General features: G+C 40.0%; 1 protein-coding gene across 2 annotated transcripts in view; it reads right to left on the minus strand.

The window, feature by feature from the left end:
* RAPGEF5 (Rap guanine nucleotide exchange factor 5) overlaps positions 1-15,298 on the minus strand; it is a 271,965-nt gene that overhangs the window by 65,625 nt on the left and 191,042 nt on the right. For both annotated transcript variants that reach the window (XM_049894492.1, XM_049894491.1), the window contains exons 10-11: positions 14,759-14,877; positions 14,210-14,298 (exon numbers count right to left, since the gene is read on the minus strand). In XM_049894492.1, coding sequence (XP_049750449.1) covers positions 14,210-14,298; positions 14,759-14,877 — 208 coding nt within the window. The remainder of the gene's footprint in view (positions 1-14,209; positions 14,299-14,758; positions 14,878-15,298) is intronic.

Consider the following 15,298-nt stretch of genomic DNA (forward strand, 5'->3'; position numbering starts at 1 on the left):
AGAATTGACTGTCATGTCAAAGCCTTGGCCATCCCGCCCTCAGTTTATCATCTGTGCTTATCAATTCAACACCTGGGAAAATAAACCATTAAACTCGTACCAACTGCCATCGCCCAGGATATTTTTGCCTTTAGGCCAAAGGCACTTGCACACCCTCTTTTGTCTCAAACGGTTCTAACAGGTCAGTTCTATTTTGTTTTAAATTAAATGTAGTGCTCAAACACACTTAACACTTTTAGGTCTTTTTCTCATCATTAAAATCACATGATTCATGGTGACGTGACCCATGCAGCAGATGTGAAACATGCACATCTGGGTTCTGAAAGACTCACATGCACTTCCATTTATGAAATTCCACGTCATTTTCCCTTTCTTTAGGAATCAAACCTTGATTTTTACTGGGCATACTGCTCACTAGACATTTAAAACAAGACATTACCTAGCCTTACTTGCAGCTATACATAGCCATGAGACTAAGTTTTGGTCCATGAGATATAAGCAGAAGGGGTGGGTGGTACTTCTGGGAAATTGTCTTAAAGCTGACGAGGTGCCCTCTTTTGATGTTTTCCATCCTGCTGCCTGGAACAGCACGAACTGACTGTCATGCTAACATCCATCGTGGCCCAAGAGATGAAGGTCATATTCTAGGGACATTACAACAAAGAGCTGGAAGACTTCTCACTCCTGGCTGACTTTAGAGGGGCCTCACCAGCTTAACTGTAAGGAGCCCTGGTGCTGCCGTGGTTAAAGCACTTGGCTGGCAACCAAAAGGCTGGTGGTTTGAACTCACCAGCTGCTCCATGGTAGAAAAATGTAGCAGTCTGCTTCCGTAAAGATTTACAGCTTGGAAACCTTATGAGGTAGCTCTACTCTGTCCTACAGGATCACTATGAATTGAAAATAACTAGATGGCAATGGCTTTAGGTACCAGCTATATATGCTGCATGTCTCTATGTTTACAGTGCAATACACTGATATCTTGTTTAAGTCACTACTAGAGTTTTACTCTTAAATACAGCCATAAAAAACAAACCTATTATTGAGTCAATTCGACTCATGACAATTCCATGTGTTACAGTGTAGAACTGCTCCACAGGGTTTTCTTGGCTGTAATCTTAAGTAGATCATCAGGCCTTTCTTCAGTGGCACTGCTGAATGGGTTTGAACTGCCAACCTTTAGGTTAGTAGCTCAGTGCCAAATGTCTGTACCATCCTGGGACCTAAATGCAGCCATAACTAGTCATAAATAACAGACATGCTCTGAAATTCTTCAGAAACTCAAACACATGCTTACCAATGTGATCTGGTTCTCAATTTTCTCAGTGATCAAAAGTAGGAAAAGTACACTTAAGGACAGAGGCCTTTTTAAATGTGCGTGTAACTTATTAGAAAGCCTGGTGACATAGTGGTTAAGAGCTACGGCTGCTAACCAAAAGGCTGGCAGTTTGAATCCACCAGGTGCTCCATGGAAACCACATGGGGCAGTTCTACTCTGTCCTATAGGGTCACTATGAGTTGGAATCAACTTGACGGCAAAGGGTTTGGGTTCTTTTTTGTTGTTGTTATAACTCATCAGCCAAAAGGATTTAAGATGGTAATTTTCAAACGGTAAGTATTATGAAATAATTCTGATCTCACTACTGTGGGTTTCTAGGTTGTGCTGATGATCACAAATTTGCCTTTTTTTTTTTTTTTTTTAAGAGAATAAGCACCCTTCCCTGGAGACTGTCAACTAGTGTAAACTGTCATAATAATTTTAAGCTGTGCACACTATGCCACACAGCACCGGCAGGACTTGTGCTTACTACAATCGTCCTACAAAAGTCATCAGTGGTAAATGAAAACGGCTTGTGATGCCTTCAAATTCACATTAAATCAAACTAAGACATAAAGGGTCATATTTGATATGTCCAACTCTGGGGAGAAGATTCAAAATTAGAATGAAAAATCTTCATCCTTTTTTCTCTTTTATTCTTAACAAATGACAGGACACTTACTCTGCAAAAGCAAAATATGTGTTTTGAAGTAAAGCAGTAAGAAAATTTAGGGAAAAAAACTACTTTCCTCTAAGGACGCTGTAAATTTCTCTTCATATCAGGTATACTGAAAACATGCTGAAAGGGATGTAATAAGGGAAGCAGCAGACGCCTTAAAATTAGAACTACTATCTATCATCGGTCCTGATAAATACCCCCATTCACCTAAAATTACCTTTATTTTTAGACTGAGAATTTAAATAGAAACATCCTAGCCAGATACGCAATGGGCAAACGTCATTTGTACATTTCATCTTCACATGAAAGGAAGCTCATTTAAAGGATTAAATGATTTAAAAGTTAGAAGATCCACCAAGTATACTGTCTGCTAAGTACAGAGAACTACACCAATTCTAGAGCAGAAAAGGAGGCAGTGTTGTCCTAAAAATTATTTTCTGTCATCATTTAGATTACAAGATATCTTGGGATTTTTTTTTAGTTTTCTACACTTTCTGTTCATATTTAATGACTTCAATTCCATATTTATTTCTGAGATTTGGGGAAATGGCTGCCAGCCAAGCAACAGCCTCAAGTAGACAGCAGTCGAAAGAAAGGCTGCAAACAGAAGGAAATAATGGTTTCAGTTGTAGAGCAAGAAAGCCCCAAGGGCAGAAAATGAGCGTAATGGGAAATGGGAGGGGAAGGTTATAATGAGAAGACTGCAAAGAGAAATGAGGAAAAGCTCAATTATAGGTATGTTAAAGACAAAGATTCTCCCACTCAAAGACTACCCCCTTTTACACGTGTGCTTGTCAATTACAGCAATTCTGTGGCGAGGCATCCTTTAAATGAAGCAATAATTTGATTGAAACATGCTGTGAGAGATTAACACGCAGTGATTATAATCAACAAATTGCCATCCACTAACATTGCCTCCTCATGCTTACAAAAACTATCTGAAGTACATACTCTTACACAGGAAAAAAAAAAAAATTTTTTTCCCCATTTTCTAACGGAATGCTAAATTTTGCTTGAGAAAGATGTCCCAGGCATTTTAAAATCCAGACCAGGACGTCTGATGATCTCACTTTAAACCCATCAACTGTGTGGGGAGCGGACACAAAAATCTCTGTGAAAGAGAGAGTTCCACCTCTGACACGATCTTAAACACAGTTTCAAATAATTTTCAGTTGCTGACATTAACAGTGAAACTATCATTTTGTTAAAATTACTAGGCTGTCAAATTCACTACTGACAATATCTATCTCCGTGAATTTCAGTATCTGCTGCTCCTTTCAATTTGTTGCTCCAAAAATGCCTGACTCATATCACACATTTAAACAAGTTTCCGAAAATGCAGCTGAGCACTGACAAAACCACATGTGTTTCTACTGAAGCACAGTACTAAATATGCCGATAGACCCAAAACTCACTGAGAAAATACTGTTTTACAACGTTCCAGATTTTAGAACAGCATTTTTCTTTTAAAAGAAAAAAAATTCTAGTTAGCACCAAACAGAGAAACTGTGCTACTAAAATTATTTTTCCAAAATAGTATACACAGAAAAGAAAGAAATGACAGCCTTCATCTTTAAAGGGTATATATTAGGGAGACAGAATATAAAGAGAAAGTTAAACAAAGCTGTTATCTGTCTCACATTTATTCTCATGAGATAACAGAAGTATACTGAGGAGTTATGTTTCAAAAGCAACCTTCACCCTATGCCAAAGAGACCATATTAGACTAAAGCCAATATCTTATTCATATAATAATAAAACTGAGTATTTCTATGGCCTCATGATTCTATATTAACTTTGTGACTTAATGGACAGGTCCACTACAAAGAAAGAAATAACTAAGGTTCCTCCATGAAAGTCTATTTGAAAAGAAGAATGCTAAATTGCCATTTGAGGTAGGAGGTAAAGCATTTCAGGTGAAGAAGATAATGTGCAAATGTGAACAAAGGAAATAAAGCAAACAACACGTGCATGCATCACTGCAGGAGAAAGTCTTCCATAGTGGTTGCAGTTTACACCGGGCAACCTCCTGGTTCAAAGGTCGGGGACATTACCATCAGCACTGACTTCACAGAAACACGAAGCTGCATGTGTATTTCATTTAGAACACAGTGTGAAAAACCTTTCAAAGACTGTCTTACCTCCACCCTCTGGTTCAAGATCGGAAAGTGGTTTGACATTTTCCTTAAAAATATTTGAAGGAGACAATCTATAAACTCCTGTTAAGATGACCAAATTTTTCATAATTCTTATAGTCAGGAGGCTAAGGGCCTAATTTGTAAGACAATTCTTTTCCCTCATACACTCTATTTCCCATCTCCTACCTTCAGATCCTCTGGAGATTAATTTCCCATAGCCCCACAATATTCAGTTGTTTTCAGCGTGTTCTAGACTCACACTTTCCCTTTACAAAGCTGTACAATGGTCACCTTTTAATGGTAAAAGCCACACCTGGTAAACCAAGTGTATGTGATATTTCCCTTTAATCAAATGTTACAGTCTTAATCACCCAAATGTTTTATTCTCTACTTTATTCCCCCCAACACACACATTAAGTAAATTATAATGGTGGACACAGACTAAACAAGGGTAAAAACTGAAAGATAATCATAAAATTAAGAGTTAAATGAAAATGTTCATCTCTCCACACTTTACTATATATACTGGGTGATTGCTGAGTAAAATGTTTCTCTGAAAACTTAAATCTCATCGGAAAACTGTAACACTATTCTAACTTTTCATGCTGAAATCATTGGTAATATTTAAGTTAAAATCCAGAGTATAAGCTATAGTTCAAATTATTGGAACAGATAATATATAATAAACATGAAAATAATGCTGTTTTAAAAAATGCATTCCGATGAACCATTTCATTCTAAATAGGCACTGTTTCCCTGAAAGGTGTGCCATACTCCTATTTATTATATCCTTATGCATTAAATGTCTTCCTCTGCCCATTGGTTAGGCTGTAATGAAAACTTCCACATTTCCATTATTAATCACTGTGTGTTAATGACCTTATGCTTTAGCTCTGTCTCACTTCATTTCACCTTGCTTCATTACCAACAAGGGTATTAATTAACCCACAATCTACTGGCAGAAGTGTAAAAGCATCAATTCCCTTGTTATCATACATACTATCGAATGTTCAAAGGTGGTGGGAATAGATATAGCCTACAAGATGAACACCTCAAATGAAATCCACGGTCAAGATCTGATTTTTAGTCACTTCTCATTTGAACAGTTTGATACAGGAGCAGTGGAACTAGATTTTCTTTTTCCACCTTCTTGAAGCTGTAAGCTCACCCAGTGGCCAGCCTGCCCACAGCTGGAAACCAGGAAGCAAGGCTTTATGTTGGAGATTAGATTGCTCTTAAGCGGCTACCTAAGCACCTGATTTGGGGTTTACGGCTACAGTTGAATGGTAGGTTTTTACAGTCCTTCAATTATGCCTTTTATCCATGATTCTAGTCATGAGACAAAAATGACCTTTGGAATAAAGCTAGGAATATATCTGGGTTCATTTCCAGATTCAAATGATCATTCACTTTTATCACTGAAGCAGCTTAATTAACTTCTCCAACCTCAGCTTCTATATCTATTAAATGGGGATAATTATCCTGCCAAGATTCATCTAATGGAGAGGAAGTCTGAATAAAGGAATTAGTGTCTTGAGTAATCTCCGATCCTGGTTTTCAGATCTGGAAGAGGCCTCAAAGGCCTAGTTCCCTGCTTTTAAAAATGAGGCAACAGAGAAGAAAATTTCTACCCAATTTTGATTATCTCTTCACTTTGTCAGCGTTAATTTATGAAGTCTCCCAATGCGTCAACTATGGTCAGCAAATGTACATGGCATTCTCCACATTAGTAATTAGGAGCTTAAGTGCTTCACTACTAGCCAAAGGTTGGTGGCTTGAACCCACCCAGAGTCGCCTCAGACGAAGTGGGTGGCGACCTGCTTCCTAAAGATCGCAGCCTTGAAATTCCTAGGGAGCAGTTCTGCTCTTCACACATGGGGTGGTCACGAGTTGGAATCTGCTCGATGGCAACTAACAACAGTATTAGTAATTAGGAGAGAAGCTAAGGGACCTGCCAAAAAAACCAAACCAAGCAAACGCTATAGTACAAATAATGCAGAGCTGAAATCATATTCTAACTTGAGTGCTTTTACTTCTGGCTCTCTCTTGACACCGTTTGGGGATTTTTATTGTCAGTTGTGGGTAGCCATTTCAAGTCTTTGCTTTATCTGGGAAAACAAAGCCTTGCTGAGCAGCGCTGTTCCTTCGTCTGGCGTTAGAGGCACACCCAGGACGGCTGGAGTTTGTGCTAATGAATTTACTTAGTCTTCAGTTGATTTTTTTATTAGCATATATGCAAACAAAATTAACCTAATATTTAAAAGTGACAGGTTCATAAAGCTGAAAAAGACCTCAAGTGGCAACCTAGTCTAGTTATTTGTCTCTGAGAAAGCTATTTTCACAGCTCAAGATGGTAAAATGCTGATACCCTTATCAACCCTTTCCAGGGATGCAGATTCCACGGCTGCCTGCCTGCTGCGCAGCTAGCACCGCCAGGGGATAGCACCGCCAGGGGACAGCTACACCTACTTCAAATTTCTTTTACTTCTTTTATGGTATTTCTTTTATTTCAATTAATTCAATTTCCTTTGGTTCTGGATTTCATTGAGTAGGTTCAGAGGTTTCATGATCATTCTTAAAATATGTTAAATAAATTGAAACATTCCCCACCTTCTTTACTTTTAAAAATTCATGGATATAGGTATCCTAAACTAGTGTCTGTAATGATATTGGTTATTGAGCACCCACCATTTAATATACAATGTTTTCCTATTTATTTTGTTTATTGTCTGACTCCCTCCATAAGCATATAAACCCCAGGAAGGTAAGGAGTTTTTCTATTTCTTTCACAGCTATATCCCCAGCATCTAGGCCAGTGTTTGGTCCATAGTAGGAGGTCAAAAGATATTTGTGGAATGAAGGAATTAAATTTTTCTAAGGTATTCGTTCAGGAGCATATACAGACTTATATGTGCTGTTATGTTTTATTACAGAATTAAATGTGCTGTTATGTTTTATTACAGAACACTACCCAGAAAAAATAAACCCACTGCCCTCGAGTCGATTCCGACTCATAGCGACCCTATAGGACAGAGTAGAACTGCCCCATAGAGTTTCGAAGGAGCGCCTGGCAGATTCAAACTGCCGACCCTTTGGTTAGCAGCCGTAGCACTTAACCACTACACCACCGGGGTTTCCTACAGAACACTATGCAAGGTAAAATGCAAAAGGAATTACAAGGGAATGACTAACACGTGTAACAGATATGATGTAGTGTATTTCATCACTGGAGGAAAAAAGCCACCTTTCTCCTCCAACAGACTGTTTCTGAATAACCTAAAATGGCTTGGTAATAAAACTCTGTAGATGGATTTTACTACTAGGTGATAAATCACAGCTATTCTTTGGAAATGTTATAACCTAATTTCTCAAAGGAACTTAAAAAGTTTCCCATTGGACAAGGTTATACACAAACACACTTAAATCATCACCAGGTAGAGCCACTGAGCCTGGGATTCCAAGTTTAATACCACATCAACATTCTAACTGCTCTATGAGGCTGAAAAAATGTAGCAGTAATAAAAAGTAACATGAAGTCAGACCAAATATCCTAACCCCTTGTGCAGTGGCTAAGTGATGTTAGTTTTAACACAAAATAACTGTGTGATTCTGGAGGTTATCTAGATCTCCCCCGGATTTCTACAGTTCTGTGACATACTGTGGAGTCCCTGAGTGGTGCAAGTGGGTAAGTACGGGACTACTAACCGAAAGGTTGGTGGTTTGGACCCACTCAGATTGTGCCTCAGAAGAAAGACCTAGTGATTTGCTTCTGAAAGGTCACACCCTTGAAGACCCTATGGAGCCATTCTACTCTGCACACACGGGGTCACTATGAGTTGGAATCAACTGGTTTTACCGGTAATGTATTTTGAAAGGAAAGAGATTGATATAGATTCCTTTGACTCAAACAGTTTCAGTGAACGAATGCACTTCAGAGACCATCTAGTTTATAACTTGCACAAGGTCGCAGGCTAGTTATTAATGGAGCCCAGGTCTGGGACTCAAGGCTTTATACCATTTCTATTTTGCTCTGTACATTTTCTTCTTCTTTAAAACATTATTTCTTACAGAAGAAAGAAATGTGAGACATAAGGGCCACCCATCCAGAGATTACTGTAGTGTGATAGAACCAGGGCTTGAAACCGGTTCTTCGCCATCAATCATGGCCAAGGAAGTGACACCAGAATAGACCTGAATTGTTAAAATTTGGGTGAACCAGAACAACCAGAATGGGTAAAATTATGGGTCAGAGTCCTTCAAGAAACTTAATCTCGCTCTTAAAAAACAAGGGCAGTGTACATGTTACATAGCAACCAAACCTCTTGCCGTTGGATTTTGCACAGTCAGAAACAGAGGTGCTGAGTTCAAAGGTGGTGGCCCACCACTCTGCTCTGTATGTCACGCTCCTCAGTCCTGGCAATAATCCAGTCTCACACATTAGGCTCCTGAAAGGGCTCACTACACCTCTTCTGAGTCTCCTATTCCAGGGCTCTGACCTGTAATTTTTCCCCATCTGGTAATGGTTCTGGATCACCCAAATTTTAAAAATTCAAGTCTGTTCCAGTTTTGCTTCATATACCATGACCTAACTGGTTCAAACCAGTTCAAGACCCTACATAGAACCCTTGCGAAAGTCTGAATCAGTTTTATTCATTATATCATCACCTCTTCATTCCAAGAGCTGGACACACAGCTGGTGTCCAGTACCTCTTTCCCCTCTGACGGTTCCGTTTTTCTAAAATCACTACAGTGGATGGACCAGCAGTACAGGTTTACGAATTTTGACCTCTGGCTGCAGAAGCTCCAGGGCAGAACTAGCCAGTGAACAGGAGACTGAGGCTCATAAAGCATTGGAGAGGGTGTGGGGAGCTGGAAAGGAAGAGCTGCGGGGGCTGAAGACATAGAGAAAAGGGGAAATGATGCCCCTAACTCTCAGAGGAAAACGTACCACCGTTAGAAACCTGGAATTAATCTAAAAAAAAAAAAAAACGTGAAATAAAGTCAGTGTTCTATTTCAGTGGTTCTCATACATGGTTGAGTATTAGCATCACCTGGGGAGCTTTTAATGCCCATAGCACCGGAGCCTTAACCTTTAGGTCAATTGAGTCAGAATCTTTCGGGGTGGGACCCAGGCATTGGTAGTCTTTAAAATGACCCTTTCTACAAAATCACGAAGAGACTTACTACCATCTACAAAATTTTCTGCCTGCTCTCAAAAAGTTTTAGTCCTGTAGGAGCCATGCTGCTGCAGGGCTAGGGCCTGGTGACCTAGAAGAGGAAGCCTGGAACAGAGGTACCCAACATTTTTTCAGAAATCTTAAAGGCAAGGCAATGAAGGAAGACCTTCACCTAAATTGTCTACCTTTTCAGTGATCAGATAAAAAACATTCTTAACTTCCTTTTCTTTCATAACAAACATTCATGACATGACTATTGGGGTGTTGGCAGGAGAGGAAATTTTAAAAAGTTAATAAAAAATGAGGTGCCTGTCCTTGCTTAACTCAAGGTGCTCGCAGTGCAATGCTCTAAAAAAGCCACTAAGCTGCCCATTAAGAATCTGGACTTTGTCAGCTGAAGGAGACAGCCCTGTAACATAAATCAGGCACTCTGACAGAGGTTGTGAAACAGTAATTTTACCTCACTTCCTCAATTAGAGCCCTGGTGACACAGTAATTAAGAGTTCGGCTGCTAATCTAAAAGGTGGGCAGTTCAAATCCACCAGCCACTGCTTAGAAACCCTAAGGGGCAGTTCTACCCTGTCCTACAGGGTCACTATGAGTCGGAATTGACTCAACAGCAATGTTTCTTTTTTCCTCAGTAGTATGTTCAACCTACTATGTGTGGCTGACAGCATACCACCAACACTGAGATATCCAGGAAAAGATGGAAACAGGCTAAGCAGACATTTCCACACAGAATACACATTAATAGAAAATACTGAATGATAACATCATGGAGTTAAAAAAAACACCCAGCCATGCCTTGAACAAATCAGGCCAGGCCTAATGAGATTCAGATGGTAGGCTTTACCTGACTTTACATATTCTGTCTATCCTATTCTCTCTCTTTGCTTGGTGTTCTTGAAAACCTGTGAAAATGAGTAAGTTTTCTTAAGATGAATAAAGAATATGGAAACAGGATCTGGGAGAAATCACAAGAAGGATGAGGAGAACAAACAATGTATTTCCTTTTAGGGTCTCCCTGAGGTAGGCCTGTTATAACACAGGTTTAGAAAGAAAAATCAATAAGGTTTTTCTCCACATCATCTCTCTGATACATGGTGTTTTTTTCCTGCTTTGAAATAGAAACCATTGCTCCCAACAGAAGCATGTTTAAGCAAAGTAGACTTTATCCTTCCCAGGGAGGAGAAAGGGTTAAATAAGAGCAGTGGCCCCTGCAGACCACAGCTGGGTCAGAACCTGCCACGCCATCCCTCCACTTCCTCTGCCCATACCTCCTAGTTTTTTTCCTTGCCTTCCTTGTAATTCTCCCAGGCTGGGGGTGCCCAATGATGTCTACCCTCTTTCTGGGGAGATGAAAGACAAAGTTGCAGAAAGTGTTTGGTTCTTCTCTAACATCCCAAATATTTCAAGACAGGCCTAAACCTTGAAAGAAATGGAAAATTTTGAAAACCGCTTCAATCACTTTCCATGTTCACGAATAAATATCTCCTTATCAGACTCAAATAGTTTTACATTTTAAGCAGTGAAGAATTATGAAGTAAAGGTAGAAATGTTAAGAAATTTAGATTAAACTGAACTTCACTGCTGTTTGTTACTTGGGAGTGTTATTGCTAATTTACCAAACAGAAGGGAGATAATCAGGAAGATTCCAAAGCTGATGGCAAAGGAAGACCCAAAAGCTTGGTTGGTTTTCTTGTTCCCTCTTAGCGTTTTCTATTCATTTTCTATTTTAGAATTAAAAAAAAAAAGTCATTCATTCCACAGATACTAGATGACTCTTTGTGCCTGGCACTACCAGTGAGGAAAGGTATACACATAAGGGATTGAGAAAATAAGTATGGGAAGTTTTGTGTGGACCAAATTACTCAGGAAAATCATTAGTAAGGTTGCTTTTAAGCATCTTAAAATTTATTTTTATAACCCAGCCTGATTTGGTGATAAGAGTACTATATAAATTCCTTACTTGTTTTCTATTCTTTTCTTAATTAAGGTAGCAATAGAAATGCATTAAATCATCTCAATAGCCCTTCACATACCCTGGCATTCTCCTTCCTATTCCATCCAATTACACCTACTTTCTGCCATTTGCATGTTAACATCAATTAGTAACCACTTCAACTTGTCCTGTGTAAGCTTAGAAGGTCTTCTCTATTGAGCCTGCACCTACATTTCCATAATGAAGTGACTTTTGTGGGAAAGAGATGGGAAATTACTCTCCTCCCGAACTCAGTTATCTTCCCCAGCCTCTGGGGGGTGCAGGAATGTAGGATGTAAGAATCCAGACAGACTCATCCCAGCGTCCAGGACCATTTATTTCCTCTCATCTAGTCTTTCCTCCCATCACCATTGGGGGCCACAGGGAGGACCACCATATGGCTCCACGCGGCCCCATATGGCTCCATCTCCCTAAAAGGGGCGCTCAAGAACATAAAAACGCTGCAGTATACTTTTATTGCTGCCCCTTCTCATTTTCCTCCATCTGTCTTCCATATGGTTTATGTAACTATTAGGTTCTTATACACACAGGCCTTTTATGATGAGGGCTGCCAACCTGACCAAGATAAAAAAGTAGACTCCACCTCTGTCAGTGACAAGGGGCCTTGAATACTTTAAATATCTGATTCACTTAATATTCAAACTAGAGCAAACTAATAATCACTTTTCTTCAATTTGCACATGAAATTTATTTTATTTTTATTATATTTCTTTTAATTGTATCAACAAAACTCACATGATGGCTTTTCTGTTGTATTTTCAAGTGCTTAGTTGAAGTTTTGAAGAACTACACATGACTCGCACTTAAGTGTCTCTATGATTCACATGTCAAGCACTTTCTCCAAAACTGACTCCCCCCCAATAAAAGTCTCATTTAATAGGGAGAAAAAGTGTTACCATTTTTTTCCTCAGATGTCTCTGTACAAATCTGAAGTTTCACAAGTGCTCTACCTCAAACTATGGAAATGAACTAGAACCAGGTGAGCCTGACCCCAACTGGCCCCTTCCTGCCCTGCTTTTGGTGGTGCTACAAGGGTCAAGCTACTGAGTCCTGAGCACATGGCTGAAGTGATATATTTGATGCCAGCGTTGGTATAACTGAGAAAAGAGTGGAGTGAAAGTCACTAGGCACCATATATATCACCATTTCCCAACAACCACAGGCAACTACTGGCATCAGCAACAGTAATGACGGTGATTTTCCATTCCCAGTGTTAAATAGTTGGAACGTGCTAATGGGCACCTGGGCCATTTCTCTCAAAGGTAAAAAGAAAACAAGCTAGTGACAAATTCTAAAAGAAAGTAAAAAAGAAATCAATGTAGGCCTAGTGTTGGCTTTAATAATTTCTATGCTTAATAATATTAACTAGGCACAAAGTCTTATATTAAAATAAGCAAACATTCAGCCTTCCCAAAACTCTACCCATGTTTAAAGACGTCCTTTCCGTAACAGACAACTAGCCTGTAATCTAGTCCTCACCACCTGCGTAAAGCAGTCTGGTCATCAGCATATGGAAAATTATACCCAGTTCCAGGATGATCATACCTGATGAAGCAGAACATGAGAACAGTGCTCAGATACACAAACTATTAATCTGTAGAATACAAAAAACAACCCGACAAATGGCATGACAATACGATTTTTCTTTTAGCTTATTTTTTATGCATATAAACGACAACCATTAATTTTCTCCCAAAACATAAGCAAAATAAGGCATTTATTTGAATTTTGAGGTTCAAATTATGACTGTAGGATACACAATTGGGTCATTTTTCTGTTTTTTTAAAAATACCAGTTTAGATATTTCACACATCCTTCTTTTTCTCAATATCCTTTAGAACGCAGTAGAGACCCAGACATCAATTGTGTGCAGACAAAACTACTGGGACACAAGGAAACTCTTGCTTCCACTTAATCTGTCAATTTACACTACCTTCTGTACGGTAAAAACCTAAGGGGTTTCCCTGCACTAATACAGTGTACAACCGCCTTTTCTTGATGCAGTCAACATATTGCAAACTGAGGCCATCACAGGTGCTATGGTGGCTGCAAAAAAGTGCATTTTAACCAAGAGATCAAGATGCAGAATTCAAGCTGCAGCCTAGAGGCCTATTCATGGGAATAATTACTCCAGACTGGAACAAATTACAAATTCTGGTTAAGAAAAGCTACTGCTCTCCCTTCTGTGATAAAGGAAGTCTGAGTAAGTCATTTTGTAAATGAAGTGGTAGTGTTAACCAAAAATGGATGGATGCGAAAGCTAAATGGATATTTTGCTCCCAGATTAAATAAAAAGGACAAGAAGTCCGATCAATAAGGCAGGTGAATTATAATGTCTGCTGTGAAAAAGCTGTAAGTATTATATTCTGCACACCAGGGCTTGCTCTGAGCAGGCAGTTTAAAGACACTTGGAAAAAAAGAAACAAACAACAGAAGTTGCTGCTGGGCATGTAGTTGCTGAGTAGTTGCATTAATTGTGGACATTTCGGCAGGGAGGCTACTCCCCCCAGCTCAGCACTTCTGAGATATTAGGTGAACGCTTGCTAACTATCCTTCCCCCGCCCCATCCCCACACACACCCCTTGAATTTCTTCACATTGAACACTGTGTCTCGCCAACTACCTTTAGGTGAGATTTGGTAAAAATTGCCAAAGAAGCAAGATCATCTGCCTTCACGGAATTTTCTCTGTAGTGCCACTTTCCAGGCAGCTGTTTGGGATCTACATGTGTCCATTTACTGGATTAAAACAAAATGACACAGGGCAAAGGGGGAGCCATACAAAGCAAAAGCTATTTCCACCCACTCTGGTTTGGGCTAGCAGTGAGAGCCTTGCCCCTAACCATACTGACATGAGCATCAGCTGCTGTGAGTCTGGAAGCAGGAGACCTGTGCCTTACCTGTTTCTTTGTCCTGGACTTCTTCCAGGTGCAAGTCATTCAAAAGATGCTCCAAAATCTTCTCCGGCGTCCCGGACACCACCACGTATCTGTCAGAGAGCAGAGAGTCCACTGAGTCATCCTCAGTGGAAGACTGTGAGCGGCTGCTCCATTCATCGTCCTCATCCTCCTCATCAATGTATTTGAAATAAGGCACATCGAAGGTAGGCAAGGGCAGCTCTCGATCTGAGAGCGCCGCAGGATCCTTCCTCTCTAAATGAGGGTCAAAGACCCTCAGCCGGGAGCTGCCCATTGTGAACAGTTAGTAACAAAGGCATCCCCTAAAAGCTAAAAGATCTTGCCATCTCTGTCCTTTCTCGGGGAACTGAATCCATCTAGCTGCTAAGAGCTCTGCAGTCCGCTTGAACGCTCAATAGGCGGAGAGAAAAGAGAGGGAGGGAGGGAAGAGGAGGCAGAGGGAGCAAGTGAGATGGAGCAAGAGGAGGGAAAGCAGGCAGGGAAAAGGAAACAGGAGCGCGTGCCTCTGAGGCTGCAGGGGGGATCTCTCACCTCCAATCGTTCTCTGTACTCCCAGACGTGGGGGCTGGGCCACCGCCGGGCACTTTTTTCAACACCAGGACGTTTTGGTCTTGCTCTTTAACTTGAACAGTCGTGACTTCATCATCTTGCTTTAATTTCGGATGGCAGTGATGGATGCAAGAAGGAAAAGGAGAGAGAAAATGAAAAAGGGGGACAAAAGCTAACTGAAGTTACATTTTTTGGAGTTGCTTTACATCATGATTTCTTTGAAAGACTCAGAATCAATGAGAAGCCTGGTGAAGAATCTACTTCTAATGGTACAGTATCCAGGATCAACTTTTATGGAGAGGGACATGAATAAAGGAAACGGGGGGCGGGGGGGAGTGGGGAACTCAGAGAATTCATTTTAAGAACTACCTGAACAATTTGAATTAGACAATCCAAAGTTTAAAGTTTCAAAAAGCACAAAATACTAACTGAATATGTACTATATAATCTCTTTTACCTGGCTAATGCCTATTAAACAATCACTTAGGCTATTAAAATTACAACATTATTTAAACACTAAAA

Source organism: Elephas maximus, chromosome 8 (assembly GCF_024166365.1).
Source record: "Elephas maximus indicus isolate mEleMax1 chromosome 8, mEleMax1 primary haplotype, whole genome shotgun sequence".
NCBI lineage: Eukaryota > Metazoa > Chordata > Mammalia > Proboscidea > Elephantidae > Elephas > Elephas maximus.